Below are 16,570 nucleotides of genomic sequence, written 5' to 3' on the forward strand. Positions count from 1 at the left end.
AATACAAAAATCTCTGCTCCTACTATCTACAAAGTGTCTCTGCTTTTATACCGTTCTGGGGACGTTTATGTAAGCGTCTATAAAAGCTGAAACCCTTGTAGATAGTAAAAGTAGAGATCTTGTATTTACACCCCTTGTGTAATATCGAGTTCGACCCTTCAGCGACTTTCTGATTGCCTCAAGTCTCTCAACCACCTGAACTCAATCGCCGGCCTCTGCCGACGTTAAGCTCTCTCACAGCTGAGCTTACGATGGGTCAGCGACAGATTGCCGTTTGGATTGACTCTCCAAGTAGGTCGTTCGGGTCGCAGGTAGGCAATGGTAGGCACCTACATCGCAGCACCCATTAGGCCATGCACCGAAAGAGGACATTCCATTCCGGATCCGATCCTATGACGGCATGCACTGCGAAACCCCATACACGGCTTTCCCTTCCCGCCTTCCATTACTAGAGTGCGTGCTTCGCATCGCGAATACCTGCACGCCATGGGATACCTATGGGCAAATGTTGAGAGGAAGCCTTCCTCCTTTGAATGCGAACGTGACGTTATCAAGAGGACGGGGAACGTGTAAAGGACGAAACGTGAGTGGCAATTGATGGGATCGCTACGAAGTAAGTCACATGAGACTAAAAGGTTGAGAAGGAATACGTCATCAAAGTGACACGATTTACGCAATATCGGTCACTATGAAAGGGTTTGTGACACTCTGTCTTGACGGGAACCATTTTCTTCTTATCCCATAAGCTGCAGTGTCCAGAAGACCATTGCCCCTCGGTGACTGGGCAAACGCGTTGCTGCGCATGGAGCACATGGATTGATCGGACATTGGGCCTCAGGCTCACTGTGCCATCTACCGCCCCTGTATCACTAAAAGTCTTGCGAAGCTTTTCAAAGTGCTCCAACGCAAATTCCCTTTGTGCTGACGAATTTCAGCTATTCCCACCTCTCCTGAGCTCGGCTGTTCCCAAATTTCAGAGGCAGCACAGGAGGACTCCTGATGTTCTAGCAGATGCAACGCCTCTCTTTATGTATTGGATGACTGTTATTAGTAACCTGAGACGTGATAATCCTTAACTCCAGGATATCTGCTTTCACATCAGTGGGCGAGAAGTGCTAATCCCAGGTCGCACTGATGAACCGGGGGACTGAATAGCCTTTGCTGCTGTTGCCCAATTCAACTATGTCAGGCATGGTTGACCCATATCCATGCCATTGGAGACCATTACTTTAGCTGGGCTGCATTATTTAAAAGCCAAATTGTCGACAAGAACTGATGTTGAAGGCCAGAGAAGCCCTGAACTAGCAAACATTAGTCAGCCCTCTGGAACATCTGAGTCCTATTGGTCACTGTTACCACTCCATGCGTCTTACAGCGTACAATTTTATGTCACCACGCAGACTCTTAGATCCGCTGCGTACTGCATAATATTCCAATAATACTCTCCTGATGCTTCATCGCACCCTTAAAAAAGATTGAGAGTAGCAATTCGGACACCCCCCCAGACACAAGGACACCTGACTGTCAACCTCACCACGCCGCAGAATCTTGTCGTCTCTTGGATCCCTGCTATACGTGGATGATGCGCACTCAGCTTAGCGTTCTTATTTTGCCCCTGGTTTTGATCCTTGTGCCGTGCGTTTATGCAGCCTTTCTAAGTGTCGATCGTCGTGCCCGCCCCTCCGCGCGTCCGTCAGACTACCCCGATCTTCTTAATACGAATTCTAAGAGACTCGCCGCTGGCCTCCCTCCGTTGCCCCCTATCAGAAAGTGGTCTCAGAATGATATGACTGGTATGTCAGCGCAGCAAATACATACACAGATTGACCTTATATGGTTCCACCGCCCCTCTTTTAGCTGCGAAGAGATCTTTGCCCTCCCATTCCATGTGCGATCTGATCTTATGCATTAGTCGACTAACGCCTCACCCCCTCCGCCAGTGCTCGAAGGGGGACCGTGAGGGACTTCATCGGAACAATCAAGGTGACTAACCCAGCCACCGGCAGCACCTTGGGATTTCTTGGAAAGAGTCTCGTTGATGACCAGTGAGTTCGGGCGCCCTTGGAATTCAAGTCCAAAATTCGATGGTGTTGGGGCCACCTTAGTTATAGACTTTCAACGCAGTCACAAGCCGCAGTTTTCTCATTTCGTGCAGAGTCGACCGAAACTTCCTATATGCTCCTCATTCGGGACATGGTCTGCAACTTTTCTACGCGATCACCTCAAATATTACTGACTTTGCTGCCCCCGCGAACGCTGATGCATGTGTTTTAGGATGGTGCCCCTTCAGAGACATACTTGGAAGCCTGCATTAACAACAGTCGGAATCTCAGGTCTGACCCACCAAATACTGCGGTCCTCACAAATTCTGCTGCTAGTGCGTCTTCCGCTTTTTTCACAATGAGCCCTTAGCTTATATTTATGAAGTGACCCCGTCAGCCCACCCTGGTGACTCTCCGGAATCTTTTCTGGACGCCTTAGTGGGGGATGCATGTGAATCCGCGATTTGGGGTTACGACCCATCATCGATGGCTGTCACCCCGCAATGGGTTAATTATAATTTAGGTACGTCTTCTAAACACATCAAATGCTCGTTAACTGAGTACTATGTTGCTGTGTCGAAAGACGTCCCCCCATCTTGGGTCATGTATGACTCAACCAAGGACATATTCTTCATTGTGGTGAATCCCCCCAGGTATATGATGTCAAATCCTTCAGCTCAGGTAGTTGTGAGTGAATAGTCCTCCCTGGATCAATTCCCCCGACAGAGGATGATACTGTGGAATTTTTCTAGGTCCTCACGTTAGTTAATGACCACTGAGACTCGTGTTCTTCCGTGAAAGGGGCCTGGTCATAATTTACGCTGTTGGACGCTTAAATTTGGTGCGATTACCCCTGCGGCAGCTGTCTTTTAAGCTTTGACTGCTTGAGGCTATATGATTCAAACTGCTCGGTACAGTAGCTACCGGTCCCTTCTATGATAGGTCTTTTGGCACATTCATTTTAGGCAGATGAGTCAACATGTCACTCATTCCTTCCCAGCTTTCTGGCCAGCGTTTAAATGCTAGGACCCTTTTCAGAGCGAATAACGATTCAGTTGAAATATTTTCCCGGTGAAACCCCGATAGTTTTCATGGTGTGCGCAGCTCAGACGTTTTTTTATGAGAGAAGCTGATGGGTCTCGGCCATTTCTCGAAAAAGGAACAGATGGGCTCACCTGCGGTTGATCTTCGAACTAAAACATTTTCTTTGGGACTTAGCTTGGACGCGTAGGCATGCACACCATGCTGCGCACCCTAGCCTCATGGGTCCCACAAGGCTTTAGAACCCTCGAAAGCTTGATGGGTCCAACTGTCCTACGTGCTTCTGTACAACAGCACTCCGACAATGACCCCAGATCCCAGACCACAGAAGCGGCGATGATAGCACATGCACAGATCCGGCTACAGGTCAGATTAAGACCAAGGGGCTTCACGCATCGGCAACGTGGCTGTTGTGCACTATTCTAGTATAGTGCACTGTATTTCCATGTCAACGTGTTTGAGAATTGACGTAAATCCTTTGTTGTGGACACTTCTTGTCGAGCTAATGGCCAGTTTCATCTCGTTACATGTGAATGGGTCTAGATGTCGTCTGTACGACATCGGAGCTCACATTTGCTGTTGGATGACTATTACGTACCTCAGTTTAGGTGATATAGCTTATCTACTTTACGTCCCCAGAACAATTTCAGAACGCTTATGTAACCGGGTGCACTTGTCACTAACCGAACGGCGCGAGGTGGCCATATGCAAGGTGCCCTTACAGAGTCGCAATATATAATACTTGGGGGAGTGAGACATTGTTGGAGAAAGAAAAAGTGGATCATTGGGGAATAGAAGGAATGCCAGTATGACAAGCCAGCCTGCTAAGTTAACGCGGAGTGCTTAAGAAGCCATTGGCACCCGAGGAGGATATGACATGCTTTCGTTCAAAGGGTTGGGACCTGCTAAATAGGGATATAGCAGGCTATGAGTCGCACGCAAGAAAATTGATTCCCACACATGTCAACTAGAGAACAGAAACACGTGCAGGATCCTTGGCGTTCCGCTCTTCGTGATACCACTGTTACACAATATTGCCGAGAGATCAAGATCGGCTGACCTTGAGCTGATGTAACTATCCATCAGTGCCCGTGTTAAAACAATTCAACGAGAGAAGTGTAGAACAGGACAGGAATACTACCCACCGATCTTGAGCACTAGTAGTGCCGAAAAAGCCAATTGTTTAGATTTCTGGCAGCCCAGTGACCTTTGTCCTTGCTTAGCCCTGACCAGGTCGGCTTTTATGTCTTACCTTAGCTCGAGTTGGCCGAATTTATTCGTCTAGTCGTCTAGACCGTTGTACCGCTACCAGTAGCGCTCATAAGCAGCTAAATAAACACCTTCTATACGAGAAACTCGCACGATGCACACAAGCTAGGGGGCGCCACGCTCACTCGCAGTTCGCAATCCCTCACGCCTCTAAGCTAGCAGAAGAGGAGGCAAATCTCTTGCGAGCCTCCTTGCATGCATCCTCACGTTGGTCTTCCCATACACGGAATCCCGAAGCTGAGTCGCAATACTGCATAGTAATTTTGTGCCCCACAAAGGAAGGGAAAAAAACGACGGGAGTGATGATGTCGAAAACAGAAAAGACGAGGATGTCGTCTTGTCATATCCGGAGCGGACCGAACGGATACACAATTCATGATCTTGCCGCATGGTGATCTACCCATGCAGTCGCCCGTAAAGGAATCGTCGCCCAGCAGAGAAACACAACACTCAAGTAATTTCCTTCGCCACGGTACATTTCCGTACGTTCCCAGTCCTACCGGTGCTGAGTCGGCGGTTGGACAACTGTTGCATGCGGATCCCGACACATGCGACTCCATGCTCCTGAGGTACCGTCCCACAACGCCACGCATGTGGTTGTGCCGCTTCCATATGGACGTAATGTATCCCAGTTTCGCGGGTTGGGCTCTCAGCAGGGTTTGAAGTAAAAGTTCGATCCAAAAATCTGTAAGGAGAGAATTTCCTGAAGGCAAATCAGTTTGGCCAGTTTCCCTGTGAACTCGAGTGTAACCAAAATTATTTTCCTGTGAACGTTTTCTTGTTTCCGCGGGAAAACGTCCAGTTGAACTTATGTAAACACTGGGTGGTACGTAAGCAATAACAAATTACCGAAAAAAGGGACCTGGCTCTTGCCTTATAAGGGAGTCCGCTGGCACAAGTTTGACATCGAGTTCCTTGTTGAGGGGAGGTCTTGTTTCTTGCCTTCGACCCCCCGGTGCTGGTTCTCCCCCTTAACGAAGTACTGAATGACCCAAAAGGCAACAATTTGGTGCTGAAATCTTAGGTTAGATGGGCAAACCCAAGATACCATTTTATATTGTTGGGGTCACGGGTAATAGGTGCAAATTAGATGCGTTGATTTTTTTGCACCCTTGCTGCAATCGTGCCCGTCCTGGCATTTTCCGCCTCTACGGGAATTGCGCGTCTGAAGTGATAGTTAGAGTGTTCCAGCGAATCGTGTTGGCGGACGACCCACTCAACTTGCAATCTGGCCACACTGGCGTTAGCAGATGAAACATCTTGCCTTGTCGTGCTTAGGTTTACATCTTGTTGACTAACTCATGTAAACGTAAGTGTCACAAATGGCAAAGATAGCGGCATGCGAATCGCATTGATAGGGTGTTTGTTCTAACAATGTTGCTCCATGATAAGAAGAATGCAGATCCAAAAATGGTTATTGCCCCAGCATAAGGTGAGGCAATAACGCCGGAACGAGGCTCCTGATGCGCTAAAAAAACGCAAGGATGTTGCCGTGATCGAACTCCGGACATAACACGTAAAGAGATGAGGGAAAAAGGGAAAAGGGAAAAACTCGCAATGATAGTAAGCTCCAAGTCCCAGGATGCAATTAAAGTGAAGTTTCTTGTGGGAAGTGAAAGAAAGCAATATGAATGCATGGGAACCCATGCATCATCTCGACTTACAGAACCCTTAAGTAGCCGTAACGAAAAGCCATGGAAGGCAGTCCAAGTGAAGTGTAAGCAGAAGATAAATAAAACCATATATATGATAAACGAAGGGCAGGCGCAGCAATAAATGCGCCGGCCAACATGCTACATTAATGCAGCAGCAGGCCATTAGAGTCCATGATTCGGCTATAATTAATTGACATTGATCAACCGATTGGAGCAACTGGAGTAAAGACAAGTTGAGTAACAAAAGCACAGACATGGACAAATAGCTGCCCGCTTACATTCCACGGTTTGGGATCCAGGATGATTAAGGATTACTGCAGATGGATTGGCAGTAAGATACAGCGTCTGTCCAACAGGGTCCCACACGGCGGAGATTGGTGGTTGGCCTGTATGGTGATGTGTTAAATCAGTATAGGTTTAAAGACCCTCAAACCGGACAGGGAGGCTAGGGGAACAAAAACGATAATATAATGAGAGAAGCAGACACTTACTTCCGTCGTGATTCACCCACTTGGGTATCGCTGTTGGAGGAGAGGGTGTGTAATCCCAAATCGCTGTCTCGTACTGCGATCCAGGGATAGAAACGCTGCCACCGGACTGAGGAGTGCTCCCGGGAACAGCTGTGGTTTGGTGTTTAAGAAGATAAGCATGCAATTAGATCAGGTCTGATGCAGTACGGACAAGAGTAAAAGGACGCGACGTACTTTGCACTGGTGCATCGCCCACGATAGCTGCATTGCTATTCGACGCGAGGATCTCAACACCAGGGGAGATAAGCCCCGCCAAAAAGGGATGAGAGCCAGGGGCATTCTGTTGTGAGAAGAATGACCCCCCTAGGTGTCAATGGCCATAAAGAACACCGCAAGAAGGACGCTTACAGTATCCGTAAAGGTAACACTGGAGGTGACACCTTGCTTGAAGAACGTAGCCGTGAATTGATCAGCCGTCGACGCACTGCCCACAATGTATCTGTTTTTTTATTGAGGACGATGAGTCAGGCATGAAGTCAATATATTTGAATATGCAACGAGGAAGCAAGCGGAAAACGCTGACCGGCTCTTGTCACCCGACAACTGAAGGAAACCAATCGTGTTCTGATCCACCACGCTGGAAACCTTGATCTTGCCCTTCCAAACTCGAGTGTCGCTGTTCTGAGCCCTCTTGGCAGCTAAAAAAAAGTTGAGGGAAAAAAATCAGAATCTCATGCCATGTTGACGGACGGTAAAGTACACTTACAGTCAGTTCGCGAAGCCCCACGCCGTAAAGTTGGAGGTAATAGAGGCAAACCCCTCGCGAGCCTCTTGGCATTCGTGTCACTACGCGCACGAAGCTGGGGCGCAACACGGCGTAGCTCACGCTTTTCGAAAGAAGGGAGGGCGAAGACGGAAGTGATGAGGAGGAGGAAGCAGAGAAGGGTGTGCTTGAACATGGTGTATGTCTTGTTGTATCCTAGTTGGTCTGCACTCTAATTTGGAATGCTAAGGCCTACGACGAAACAACGCAGCAAGTCGTTGTGGGAAGAGGGGGATGACGGTGAGTGAAAGAGAAGACCAGAAAGGGGGGGGGGTTCAGGTTCTCGGGTCTTATGTAAAAACGAGGGAAGGAGTTCTTTAACAGGAAAACAGTGAAAGAGGGTTGATCTTCACACAACTCACAACTTGTTCAGAGGAAGGCTGAAAAAAAGAACGAATCACACGAGTTTCCAATTCTAAGGTACCCTTTCAGACCTTATACAATGTGGCCCAACTCCATTACAAATAGTATCACGGCGACAGAACGGGTTCAAAAAGAAATCCCAACAATTCGGTTCCTCCTTCCTCGAGGCATTTGTGTGGAGTGATTGAATTAGTTGATAAGGCTTACACGCCATCATGCAACATACTACCTGACGTTATTTCAACGTACCAAAGGCAGGCCACGCAGGCACTGGTGTGTGTGTGTGTGTGTTCAGAACTAGAACCTCAACCCGCTTCATGTCACAAGTCCAGCTGCGTCCGGTTTTAATACAAATGTCAAGGGGAGGGTCAGCAATTCAATTCTATAATGAATAAGACATTTACATATGCGTCCCTGTCAATGATAACAAATTCCCAAAAAAGGAATAAACTTCGGTCCCAGTGGACCTTCCTGATTTATTTTTAGTCCCACGCCATTACATCAAAGAAGGTTAGTATTCAATCCTTGAGACTCTGTAGCCTGCGCCAACTTGAACGTCTTGGAGGTCTGTAACAATGTGTTGACTTGTCGCACAGATCGCGGAAAAGTTTGTCCCCTCCCCCTTAAGGCACGAACATCTCGTATTTCAACAAGTTTTGGATCGACCCCTGTATCCGTGTGAAACATCACGGCACCATGTTTACCGTGGCAACCGTCTCAACACACAAGAAGTACGTATGTTAACGTGGGCGCTTATACAGACAGTTAACACGTAAAATCGAGTAGCCAACTACAAGATCCGTCAGAATGGGTGCAAGGCCTACTTGCATCGTTCCTCCAACACGGTATTGACAAGTTCAAGGAACTCTGGACATCAACTTCCTGTCGATGGTGAAATAGGTTTCTGGAATGACTAATCACTATTTTCATATCAGGGTCCTGTTTGTGACCGGTAACGAATACGAGAAACTTAATATATTCTTATCCAAAAGTAGCAATATAACTCATTCATTGTTCGCCTGTCGATTTATTTCGATCTGACATAAAATATGGAACCGACCGCAGTGGCACGGACTGTGATCGGGTCCACCACGATGTTCATAGACTGTGATACATAAAGGCCCAGCCGTTATATTTACACAGCAATGTGATAGATCGAGTCCATTCTCTCCTGTACCTTCCGCAGCTTGTTGGCGGCCATCCCTATGTCTTGGCATTGGCAGGAATCTTCACTCAACGTTTGCGCTGAACGACCCTGTGTTCCTGACAACTCATACTATTTGAACTCAGCGCTTTTGCGACACGGTTGGCCGCGCGAACCGCCTGCAAATGGGGGAATTAATAAATCGTTGGAGCCATCTGTCCCTGAACCTCCGTTCGTCGTCATTTCACTTGCAACACCATCATGGACTCGCCATACATGCACCCATGCTCACCCGAGACTGCAAACATGGATGAGGGGCCACAGGACCCCTTTGGCTATGGTGGCAACTTGTTGAAAATCAGAACTGGCTGCCATCCAGGCACACAAGTGGACCTCTGTGTCGCAGCAAATACGCTTTTCTCCGATTTGGTTTTCAATTTCTGTGATGCATTCTGGTCAGGTAAATTCCCGCTGCTTCTGTAGCCGGCCTAGCAAGTTTTTCGCTGCAAAAACCACATGCCTCTGCAAGGGGTCCTCTAATATTACAAATACCCTAGGTTACGAGGATCCTCACCAGTTACATCCTCCCAACTGCCGTTTCCTCAACCTATCCAATTCCATATTCCCAGGTTAGGTGTGTAAATATCAAAATTGGAGTGAGGGTTGCGAGATGGGAAAGGTGAGGAATTTTCAGGGCGGTGCACTCATCGCAAGCACCTGAAAAAATCCAGAGGAAATTCACCATGACTGTGTTCGGCGAATCAGAACACGAATCACACTTGTTGGTGTCTCAAGCATGACTAGGCGCACGCCCTAACTCAACTCTCAGAGTGATCATATCAGAGCCGAGCTGCTTCCAACTCGAAAGGGAAGAAAACAACCCCTGAATTCGGTGAAGCATAGCGTTTCATAGGATAACGAGCGTGAATGAACAGGGCGTAGTAGTCCATGGGAAGGCATAGGACGCGGAGGCAGCGATCGTGCTTGTTTCCTGTGCATTGCGAACCCATAAACTGCACACCAATACGAATGGACGCGTTTCTTGAAATACACGATTCATTCTAGTCGTGATAGAACTGGAGTAAAGCTGTCCATACCGATACCGAGATACGTAAATTTGCGACCCATACACCCATGCACGATTTAATCCTCGTTCTTTGGGGTTACTTGGTCTTGCAATTCAGCAAGCCACCTTCAGCGGACAAGGTATCCGCGTAGAACAATTACCTTGCTTCCAAGGTATATCACGTCAGCCGTCGGTTTCCAAGTAGAAGTTATATTATCGATTGAGTTTTCTTCGCCTTTGAGCGTTGTTCAACTGCCAGTCTTCTTTCGAACCGGCACGCGCGCTGGACAACGACAAGGTGGACGCCCCCTCGCGGGGGTTCATAGGAAGATCTTCTTATGAAACCAGGAACTCGGTCGAATGCATATTCTCACACCTTGCGGAGGGGTGATACGATATGACATATTCCTGGGGATGCAGCTTGTTACAAAGGCTGGCCCTAGCAGCTTGTGCCTGTCGCTTATAGCCCTCATCCTCATCTCCATCTCCATCTCCTCTCCACCATATGAATAATAATTCATGGGTGGGGGGTTTCATTGGCTACTTACTTCACCCATGACAACTCCGCTTCCTGCTTCTGGATCGAAAGACGACCAATATCGTCCTATGCTCATGCAGTGCACTTGTCCCTCGCATCATTGTCACTTAAAAAGTACACTGATTTGTGTCGATAAAGCGACAAGAATTACGGCTCCTTTGTATCTGCTTCTACATGCCAGGGGTCAATGCAAATGCCAAGAATTCAATCAACTTGATATTTCTGTCATGTTCAAGAGATAGACTTTACGAAAGACGATACATAAAGATAGTGCCTAGCAGCGAAACACTGGTGGCACTACTGCTCTTTCATTCAGTACTGACCCTCTATTGAGCGATCGTCAGGATCATCCATCCACGTATTTTCAAATTGCCTGCTTCTCGGCGTAGACGGCAGTCGAGACATTCTCAGAGAGATGATTCTTCCGGTTCACCATCCCCTTGCTCGCGTGTAACAGCATGTCTCGCAAGTTTCGTGCCCTTTCCAGGACCGTGAGTAATTTGGGCGGACGTAAAGACCTCTGCGGAGTGCTCGATTGGACACCTGATTGAAAAATTGTCTGGGAGCCCAGCCGGCGTGGTGAAAAGTTGAAGGAGAATGCATATCAATACCGGTACCCCAGTTCGCCCTTGCCTATAATCCGCTAATTGGCTCGATACCTATCCAGTGTAGGGAAATGGGTATGGTCGGTTGACCAATACTTGGGGAGTTAACACCACGCTTAAAGCTCATCCGGACCGCGTCTGTTGGTTTGGCTACATTTTACACTTTTATTGTTACACTAGCTGTGGACTCAAACGGTTTCAAGGGCGAGACAAGACCCCCGATATTCAGCCCGGGAATCCCCAATCAACATTTTCCTCTCTTACAACAGATTGCTGGGATACTCATGTCCAGTAATCCCCACAAACGTCTCCTTGATACTCCGTGCGTTCACGAACCTATAGAAAATGTTGATCGACCCGGCCTTGTCATTCGTCCCGCTCCCACGGCTTCCGCCAAATGGTTGCTGACCGACGATGGCACCAGTACATTTATCGTTATAATAAATGTTCCCAGCGGCGTTGCGCAAGCGGCTGGATGCATGTATAAGCGCAGCCCGGTCTGTGGCGAATCTGTTTCGAGAATTTAGCGTCAATTCAGATTCAGAAAGGAAAACTTGAGATGCATACATCGATCCAGTGAGCGCGTATGTGGATGTGGTGTCGATGAGGCTCAGGACTTCCTCATATTCCTCCTCATCGTAAACATATACCTATGACTGGAAAATGAACTTGTCTAGCGTGTTGGTGCTCGACTGGGACTCACCGTCAAAACTGGCCCAAAGACTTCTTCGACCATTGTTATGCTCCTCGGATCCTTAGTAAGGATGATAGTCGGCTGAATAAAGAATCCCTTGAAGTCGTCGCCTTAACCGTTTGAGTTAAGCCCTTCAGTGCATCCAACGTTTGTGCTCCTCCAACGCACCAGAACCACCAATGAGAATTTCCCCACCAGCCGCCCTGGCTGCCGAGATGAGCCGAAGTATCTTATCATATGCAAACCTCCCGCTGTCAGATACCCAGATTAGATAGTGCACCGAAGGAGGTCACAGAAACATCGCACATCACGGGGCCCATAAAATTCTGGAAGGCCTCTGGCGGCCCGACTTTAATGGATGCAGTGGTTTGCAAAAGCTTGTCTTTGAACCCCCCATTCCACAACGAAGCCGGAACATACAGACGCGACAAAGCTGAGCATTTCTGGCCTTGATATTCGAATGCCGAGCGCACGGACTGCTGAACTGCGTTATCGACGTCGGCACTGGAGTGGACGAGATGAAAGTTCTTCCCGCCTAAATAGGGAAAAGTATCGAGAAACACAACCTGACTGGGTAACGTACCTGTCTCCCCGACGATCCTAGGATAACTCTTGTACTTCTCAATGTTATTCCCAATGCTCTTCCATAACGATTTGAATACCGCCGTACTCCCCGTAAAGTGCAGTGAAGCGAAGTCGGGATGATCAATCGCCTGTTTCACAATTTCCGGCGCAGGTCCAGGAACAAATTGAATAACGTTACCTGGGAGACCTGCTTCGAGGAGGATCTTGTGTGTGATGTAGTTAGCGTAGATGGAGAGTGGCGAGGGTTTCCAAAGGACCACGTTTCCGACAAGCGCGGGCGCTTCGGGTGGTAGCATAAATTGGGCAGCTTGCTAGGTTAGGTAGATAAACTTACTTCCGGGAAGGTTGCCGCCAATGGCAGTGAAATTGAATGGTGATACTGCTAGCACGAAGCCCTCAAGCGCGCGATACTCCACACGGCTGGCTTGTCAATGAGTGGTAGGCTGCTCCCTCCCCGTCGTAAACGACTCACTTCCATACACCGGGGGAATTCTTGACTGGCTGTTGGGCATACAACTCCTCGACGTATTTTACTCCGAAACGGAAAAAATCCGCGAGCTATCGAAAACGCACGAAATCGGAATGATTACTCCTAAGAGTCGCAGAATGTTTGCTGACCTCCGCAGCGGCGTCAATCTCAGCCTGCCAAGCGTTCTTCCCTTGGCCGAGCATTGTCGCTGCCGTAATCTGGTAGCGATACTTTCCACTGATGAGATCGGCAGCTTTGAGGAATATTGCGGCCCTGTCGTTCCAGGGAAGGTTCTCCCATGCTGTCTTCCCTTCCAATGCGCCATTTATTGCAGTGTCAATTAGCGCAGAATCGGCTTCGTGATAGGAGCACAAGTGGGTAGCGTGGTCAGCTGGAATAAATTGTTTTGCCTGCGAGTTTGTCCTGACCTGAGGGGGGACATTGCGAGTGATCTTGGTTCAGGCAATAGAATGCATGAAAGTTCAACGAGATGGACTCACCGCTTTCCCATTGATTACACAAGGGACTTCAAAGGGTAGTTCCTGCTTCATTTGAGCGATCGCCGCCTCAAGTACCAGTCGTTCCGGCGTTCCCGGGGCGTACACTCTCTGAAATGGTGATAAGGAGACTTAAGGCACTCCTAGACTCATGATCACGCACAAGAGGCTCATTTTCGACGACAGGAACTTTGAAGGTAGCAAGGGTCGCCATGATGGTCGGAGATCGGAAAACAGGGTTGCCGGAGGACTCCGATGCTCACTGAGATTTCCCACGCAAGAGACCGTTCAACCTCAATTGGAAGGAAACAAGCTGGTCTAGTTTCGGTACCCCCGGTATAATCATGGTGAGTTGGCACGCCCTCCAACTTCAAACCTGCGCATCGAACCGACTCTTTCATTATTATTCGGCGATATTTCAATCAGTGAACTAAGACTAGCAGAGGAATATTGACCCTCAAGCCCCCAGCCTCGGCCACCACCTTCATCAATCATGTCCCACGGGTAAATCACCAACCCATGTCCCTACGAGCTGCAGGGCTCTTCGCCACCATCCCGTTCAAAGTGCTCGCCGTTCACCATTTCCCCATTGAGTTGGCAGATCCCCGCTCCAGAGATGCCTTCACAATAAGTAATTGGCCGAGCTTGCGAGGCGATTGTGCTGCACGTATTAGCCTATGTAAATACCGGTTTCGTGCTTTCCGTGATATTGTTCCCGACTCTTCCAGCGATATCCCGTAGGCGTCCCCAATTGAGCATTGACGCCACAAGTGGGGGCCATTTCAGAACCAACTAGACTTACATCCGAGCCTTTCTGGTTTCAGCTTGCTCTCTGCCTTGCGATACTCACCTGGACGCGATCCCCAGCTCGGCCGCCTTAAATAATAGTTATTTGTATGTAATTATGCGCTGGAGACTGGTCTCGATGCCTGAAACGCGTCCTCCCAGCCGTATCACCAGGGATTCTTTGAGTCTTGAAATGGGCGCAGTCGATCTTCTGTGAGCTTCCATCCTCTATTCACCGCTTTCTGTGCTTCCCCGTGGATCTGACGTGCCCACTGACAGTCTTGGGCCCATGCTGTAAGTCATCTTGACGGAGTATGGCCAGCATCTAAGCATAGTGCTAGCCTTGGCCTCACCCTCAACGGTTTGCTTATGGGATCGCTCTTTATTCAATACTTCAACTACTTTACTGTGTCTGCCAAAAGGTATTCCCTTAATTTCAGGCGGCAAACTCCAGGTGATCGACCCCCCGTGAAGGGATCCTGCCTGGCTGAAATACACAGTGGGTGACGTGTGCATCTACGATGATCAGGCTCAAACACGAAGAACACTTCATGTGCAGGTCGCTTTCCTAATGATTGCTGACATCGTGAATTTTGTTTTTGACTTCACTTTTGTCTGGCAGTAAGTTGCTGTGCTCACGTTTCCACAACATGCGTTAACATGGCGCTTATCAGGTACACGATCACCCACTTCGGTTTGGACCTTTCACTGTCACTCGCTGTTGGTTCTCATTGCTTGCCAGGCGATTTTGAATACATTCAGAGAAGTACATGGGTCTTTAACACTGGTACGTTATACTGGATATGATCTTATTTCCATTTCAACTTGAGTTTTATGCACTAGACCCCGTCATGACGGTGAGATCTCCTCGCATCACAGCGATTTAAATTTCACTTGTGATTTTAGGTCATAATCTCCACTACTGTGCAAAGTTTCTACGCGTGGCGCGTTAGGAAACTTACAGGCCACACCTGGCTCTACGTGCTGCTCTTCGTCTCTGCGTCTATCCAATTCTGTAAGCGATGACACAACGTATCGCGCCGTGTTGATGACTGAATCTTTTCACATGTCTATGTCGACTGTGTTCATTAGTGAGCGGTAAGCGCACTTTCGCTCTGTAGTTCCGCCGTAGCTTGATTTCACACCACAGGGCTCGGGACAACCATTGGTTGTTCTATCGTGAAAGACTTCTATAGATTCCAATCGTTCCGTTCCGTCGTTATTGTTTGGCTTACCCTTTCAGCTGTCACGGATATTGCCATTGCTGCTATTATGGTCGAGTATCTACGCACTCACCGTACGGGGATTCAAAAAACCGAAGATGCTATTACCAGACTGGTTCGATGTGCGGGTTGCTGATTGGTCTCTGGCTGCGCTCATTGATTTACTGAATACTAGTCACTATCCAAACTGGTGCCCTCACCTCGATTTGGGCCATCGTTGATCTCATTGTCTACCTAAGCTTTGTAAGTTCATAATTCTACCTAATTCATACCATGTTGATTCAGGTCTGGGATAGAACAATACTCTGTGTGCAAGTCTCCTATCGAATTGCCCTGCCAATCCTAATCCGATCCTCACTTTCAGGCATCTCATATTCAACATGAGTCTTTCCAAACTCTACTCCAACTCTTGCCTCTCCTCCTGTGAGTCATGTGAACCAATGCCCGAGGACGGAAAATGATCTCTTATTCCAGTAAATTCGCGCGCCGCTTGGACCGAAAGTGTTACTCAAAGCGAGAAGAATCTTGTACGTTCCTCCCCTGCGTCTGAAATGAAATTGATTTATAAGTATTCCCTGGGGCACCTAAGGGACATGGCGTGTCCATCATGACGACCTCCGTTATGCATCATGACAGCATCGAACTTGACCAGACAGCTAACTCTTCCTCCAGCCATGTGCAGCGCCAACTCCGTCACGCTCTCAATTCACGTCGCCTAAGTAATATCCCTGATACGCGTGCTTCTCATCCGAAAGGACTCCAGTTACGTCCCCAGGAATCCAGCGTAAGCGAATATGACCAGGACCAAGGCGACTTCATCATGGATGAGTCTAAGACCGAGAATAGTGAACCTGGAGCCCTTTCTTTTCAGGAAATCGAATCTAAGCCTCACCTTCGAGATGACGATCCAGACCTGCTCTCTCCTACGCTCACCAATCTCAGTGTTGAGGGTTATAAATCCCCTAGGATCTGACCACACCGTTCCTTGCCTTCTTGTCACGCCCTTGATTCGGGGTTCGACTTCGCCATTCCACTGGTACTCGGCCACTTATAATTCCAAACTCATCTGAACTTTGTTCGGTCCATGTCCTTTGTTCTTGTCTCGCAAGCACCCTCGACTCCTCACGGATTATACCAGCTTCGCTTACGCTCATCGCTCTGCATATAGCACCCCTCGCCACCACCAGGACGTTGTGCACGGCTTGTATGGATTACAACAGAAAGGATTCTGCAGCATGAAGAGGCATTTGTAAATTGAATGTTGTACTACATATGTTCTTTGCAATCAGCCTCTCTGATA

At 48.3% G+C, this 16,570-nt stretch overlaps 6 protein-coding genes across 6 annotated transcripts; 3 read left to right on the forward strand and 3 right to left on the reverse strand.

Annotated features, from left to right (window-relative positions):
* Positions 1-1,286: 1,286 nt before the first annotated feature.
* Positions 1,287-3,084, forward strand: EI90DRAFT_3075063 (uncharacterized protein). The gene is made up of 8 exons (XM_039061542.1): positions 1,287-1,793; positions 1,858-1,888; positions 1,941-2,045; positions 2,106-2,196; positions 2,275-2,377; positions 2,428-2,565; positions 2,626-2,729; positions 2,795-3,084. Exons 1-8 carry the CDS (start codon positions 1,580-1,582, stop codon positions 2,819-2,821), a joined length of 813 nt encoding a protein of 270 aa, XP_038911638.1. The 5' UTR covers positions 1,287-1,579; the 3' UTR covers positions 2,822-3,084.
* Positions 3,085-5,710: 2,626 nt separating this feature from the next.
* EI90DRAFT_3075071 (uncharacterized protein) lies at positions 5,711-6,393 on the reverse strand (the record flags this gene model as incomplete). The annotated part of the gene is made up of 1 exon (XM_039061543.1): positions 5,711-6,393. A coding segment is annotated over exon 1 (374 nt), but the record flags the coding sequence as incomplete, so codon positions are not given.
* On the reverse strand, positions 5,727-7,876 carry EI90DRAFT_3075072 (uncharacterized protein). Its single transcript, XM_039061544.1, has 7 exons — positions 7,244-7,876; positions 7,061-7,175; positions 6,886-6,976; positions 6,712-6,817; positions 6,499-6,627; positions 6,286-6,393; positions 5,727-6,224 (listed from the first exon to the last, which is right to left on the reverse strand). Exons 1-7 carry the CDS (start codon positions 7,434-7,436, stop codon positions 6,208-6,210), a joined length of 759 nt encoding a protein of 252 aa, XP_038911640.1. The 5' UTR covers positions 7,437-7,876; the 3' UTR covers positions 5,727-6,207.
* A 3,251-nt stretch (positions 7,877-11,127) lies between these two features.
* On the reverse strand, positions 11,128-13,475 carry EI90DRAFT_3292072 (Aldehyde/histidinol dehydrogenase; the record flags this gene model as incomplete). Its single annotated transcript, XM_039067312.1, has 11 exons — positions 11,128-11,526; positions 11,584-11,666; positions 11,720-11,820; positions 11,879-11,961; positions 12,017-12,245; positions 12,294-12,575; positions 12,630-12,715; positions 12,768-12,853; positions 12,914-13,192; positions 13,265-13,372; positions 13,425-13,475. 11 exons carry the CDS (start codon positions 13,473-13,475, stop codon positions 11,277-11,279), a joined length of 1,638 nt encoding a protein of 545 aa, XP_038911641.1. The 3' UTR covers positions 11,128-11,276.
* Positions 13,361-14,070, forward strand: EI90DRAFT_3075077 (uncharacterized protein). Its single transcript, XM_039061545.1, has 3 exons — positions 13,361-13,380; positions 13,448-13,608; positions 13,688-14,070. The coding sequence occupies exon 3, from the start codon at positions 13,781-13,783 to the stop codon at positions 14,000-14,002; it is 222 nt and encodes a 73-aa protein (XP_038911642.1). The 5' UTR covers positions 13,361-13,380; positions 13,448-13,608; positions 13,688-13,780; the 3' UTR covers positions 14,003-14,070.
* EI90DRAFT_2325060 (uncharacterized protein) lies at positions 13,997-16,430 on the forward strand. Its single transcript, XM_039052880.1, has 17 exons — positions 13,997-14,155; positions 14,210-14,260; positions 14,327-14,341; positions 14,389-14,469; positions 14,522-14,546; positions 14,607-14,668; positions 14,722-14,741; positions 14,790-14,834; positions 14,891-14,904; positions 14,954-15,062; positions 15,140-15,145; positions 15,198-15,392; positions 15,446-15,513; positions 15,567-15,577; positions 15,635-15,693; positions 15,745-15,797; positions 15,860-16,430. Exons 2-17 carry the CDS (start codon positions 14,241-14,243, stop codon positions 16,241-16,243), a joined length of 1,167 nt encoding a protein of 388 aa, XP_038911643.1. The 5' UTR covers positions 13,997-14,155; positions 14,210-14,240; the 3' UTR covers positions 16,244-16,430.
* Positions 16,431-16,570: the final 140 nt, after the last annotated feature.

The sequence above is a fragment of the Cantharellus anzutake genome (assembly GCF_015039405.1).
Source record: "Cantharellus anzutake strain C23 chromosome Unknown EI90scaffold_60, whole genome shotgun sequence".
Lineage (NCBI taxonomy): Eukaryota > Fungi > Basidiomycota > Agaricomycetes > Cantharellales > Hydnaceae > Cantharellus > Cantharellus anzutake.

Excerpts from the sequence above, each read along its gene's own strand:
- EI90DRAFT_3075072 (XM_039061544.1), bottom strand. The coding sequence starts at position 7,436 with ATGTTCAAGCACACCCTTCTCTGCTTCCTCCTCCTCATCACTTCCGTC. Across the intron at positions 6,977-7,060 it reads TTGTCGGGTGACAAGAGCCG|ATACATTGTGGGCAGTGCGT; the intron begins GTCAGCGTTTTC and ends ATAAAAAAACAG. Across the intron at positions 6,818-6,885 it reads GTGTTACCTTTACGGATACT|AATGCCCCTGGCTCTCATCC; the intron begins GTAAGCGTCCTT and ends TTCTCACAACAG.
- EI90DRAFT_2325060 (XM_039052880.1), top strand. The coding sequence starts at position 14,241 with ATGGGCGCAGTCGATCTTCT. Across the intron at positions 14,742-14,789 it reads GTACACGATCACCCACTTCG|GCGATTTTGAATACATTCAG; the intron begins GTTTGGACCTTT and ends ATTGCTTGCCAG. Across the intron at positions 15,694-15,744 it reads CAACTCTTGCCTCTCCTCCT|TAAATTCGCGCGCCGCTTGG; the intron begins GTGAGTCATGTG and ends CTCTTATTCCAG.
- EI90DRAFT_3075063 (XM_039061542.1), top strand. The coding sequence starts at position 1,580 with ATGATGCGCACTCAGCTTAGCGTTCTTATTTTGCCCCTGGTTTTGATC. Across the intron at positions 1,794-1,857 it reads GTCTCAGAATGATATGACTG|CTGCGAAGAGATCTTTGCCC; the intron begins GTATGTCAGCGC and ends CCCCTCTTTTAG. Across the intron at positions 2,378-2,427 it reads CCTCACAAATTCTGCTGCTA|TGACCCCGTCAGCCCACCCT; the intron begins GTGCGTCTTCCG and ends ATATTTATGAAG.
- EI90DRAFT_3075077 (XM_039061545.1), top strand. The coding sequence starts at position 13,781 with ATGTCCCTACGAGCTGCAGGGCTCTTCGCCACCATCCCGTTCAAAGTG.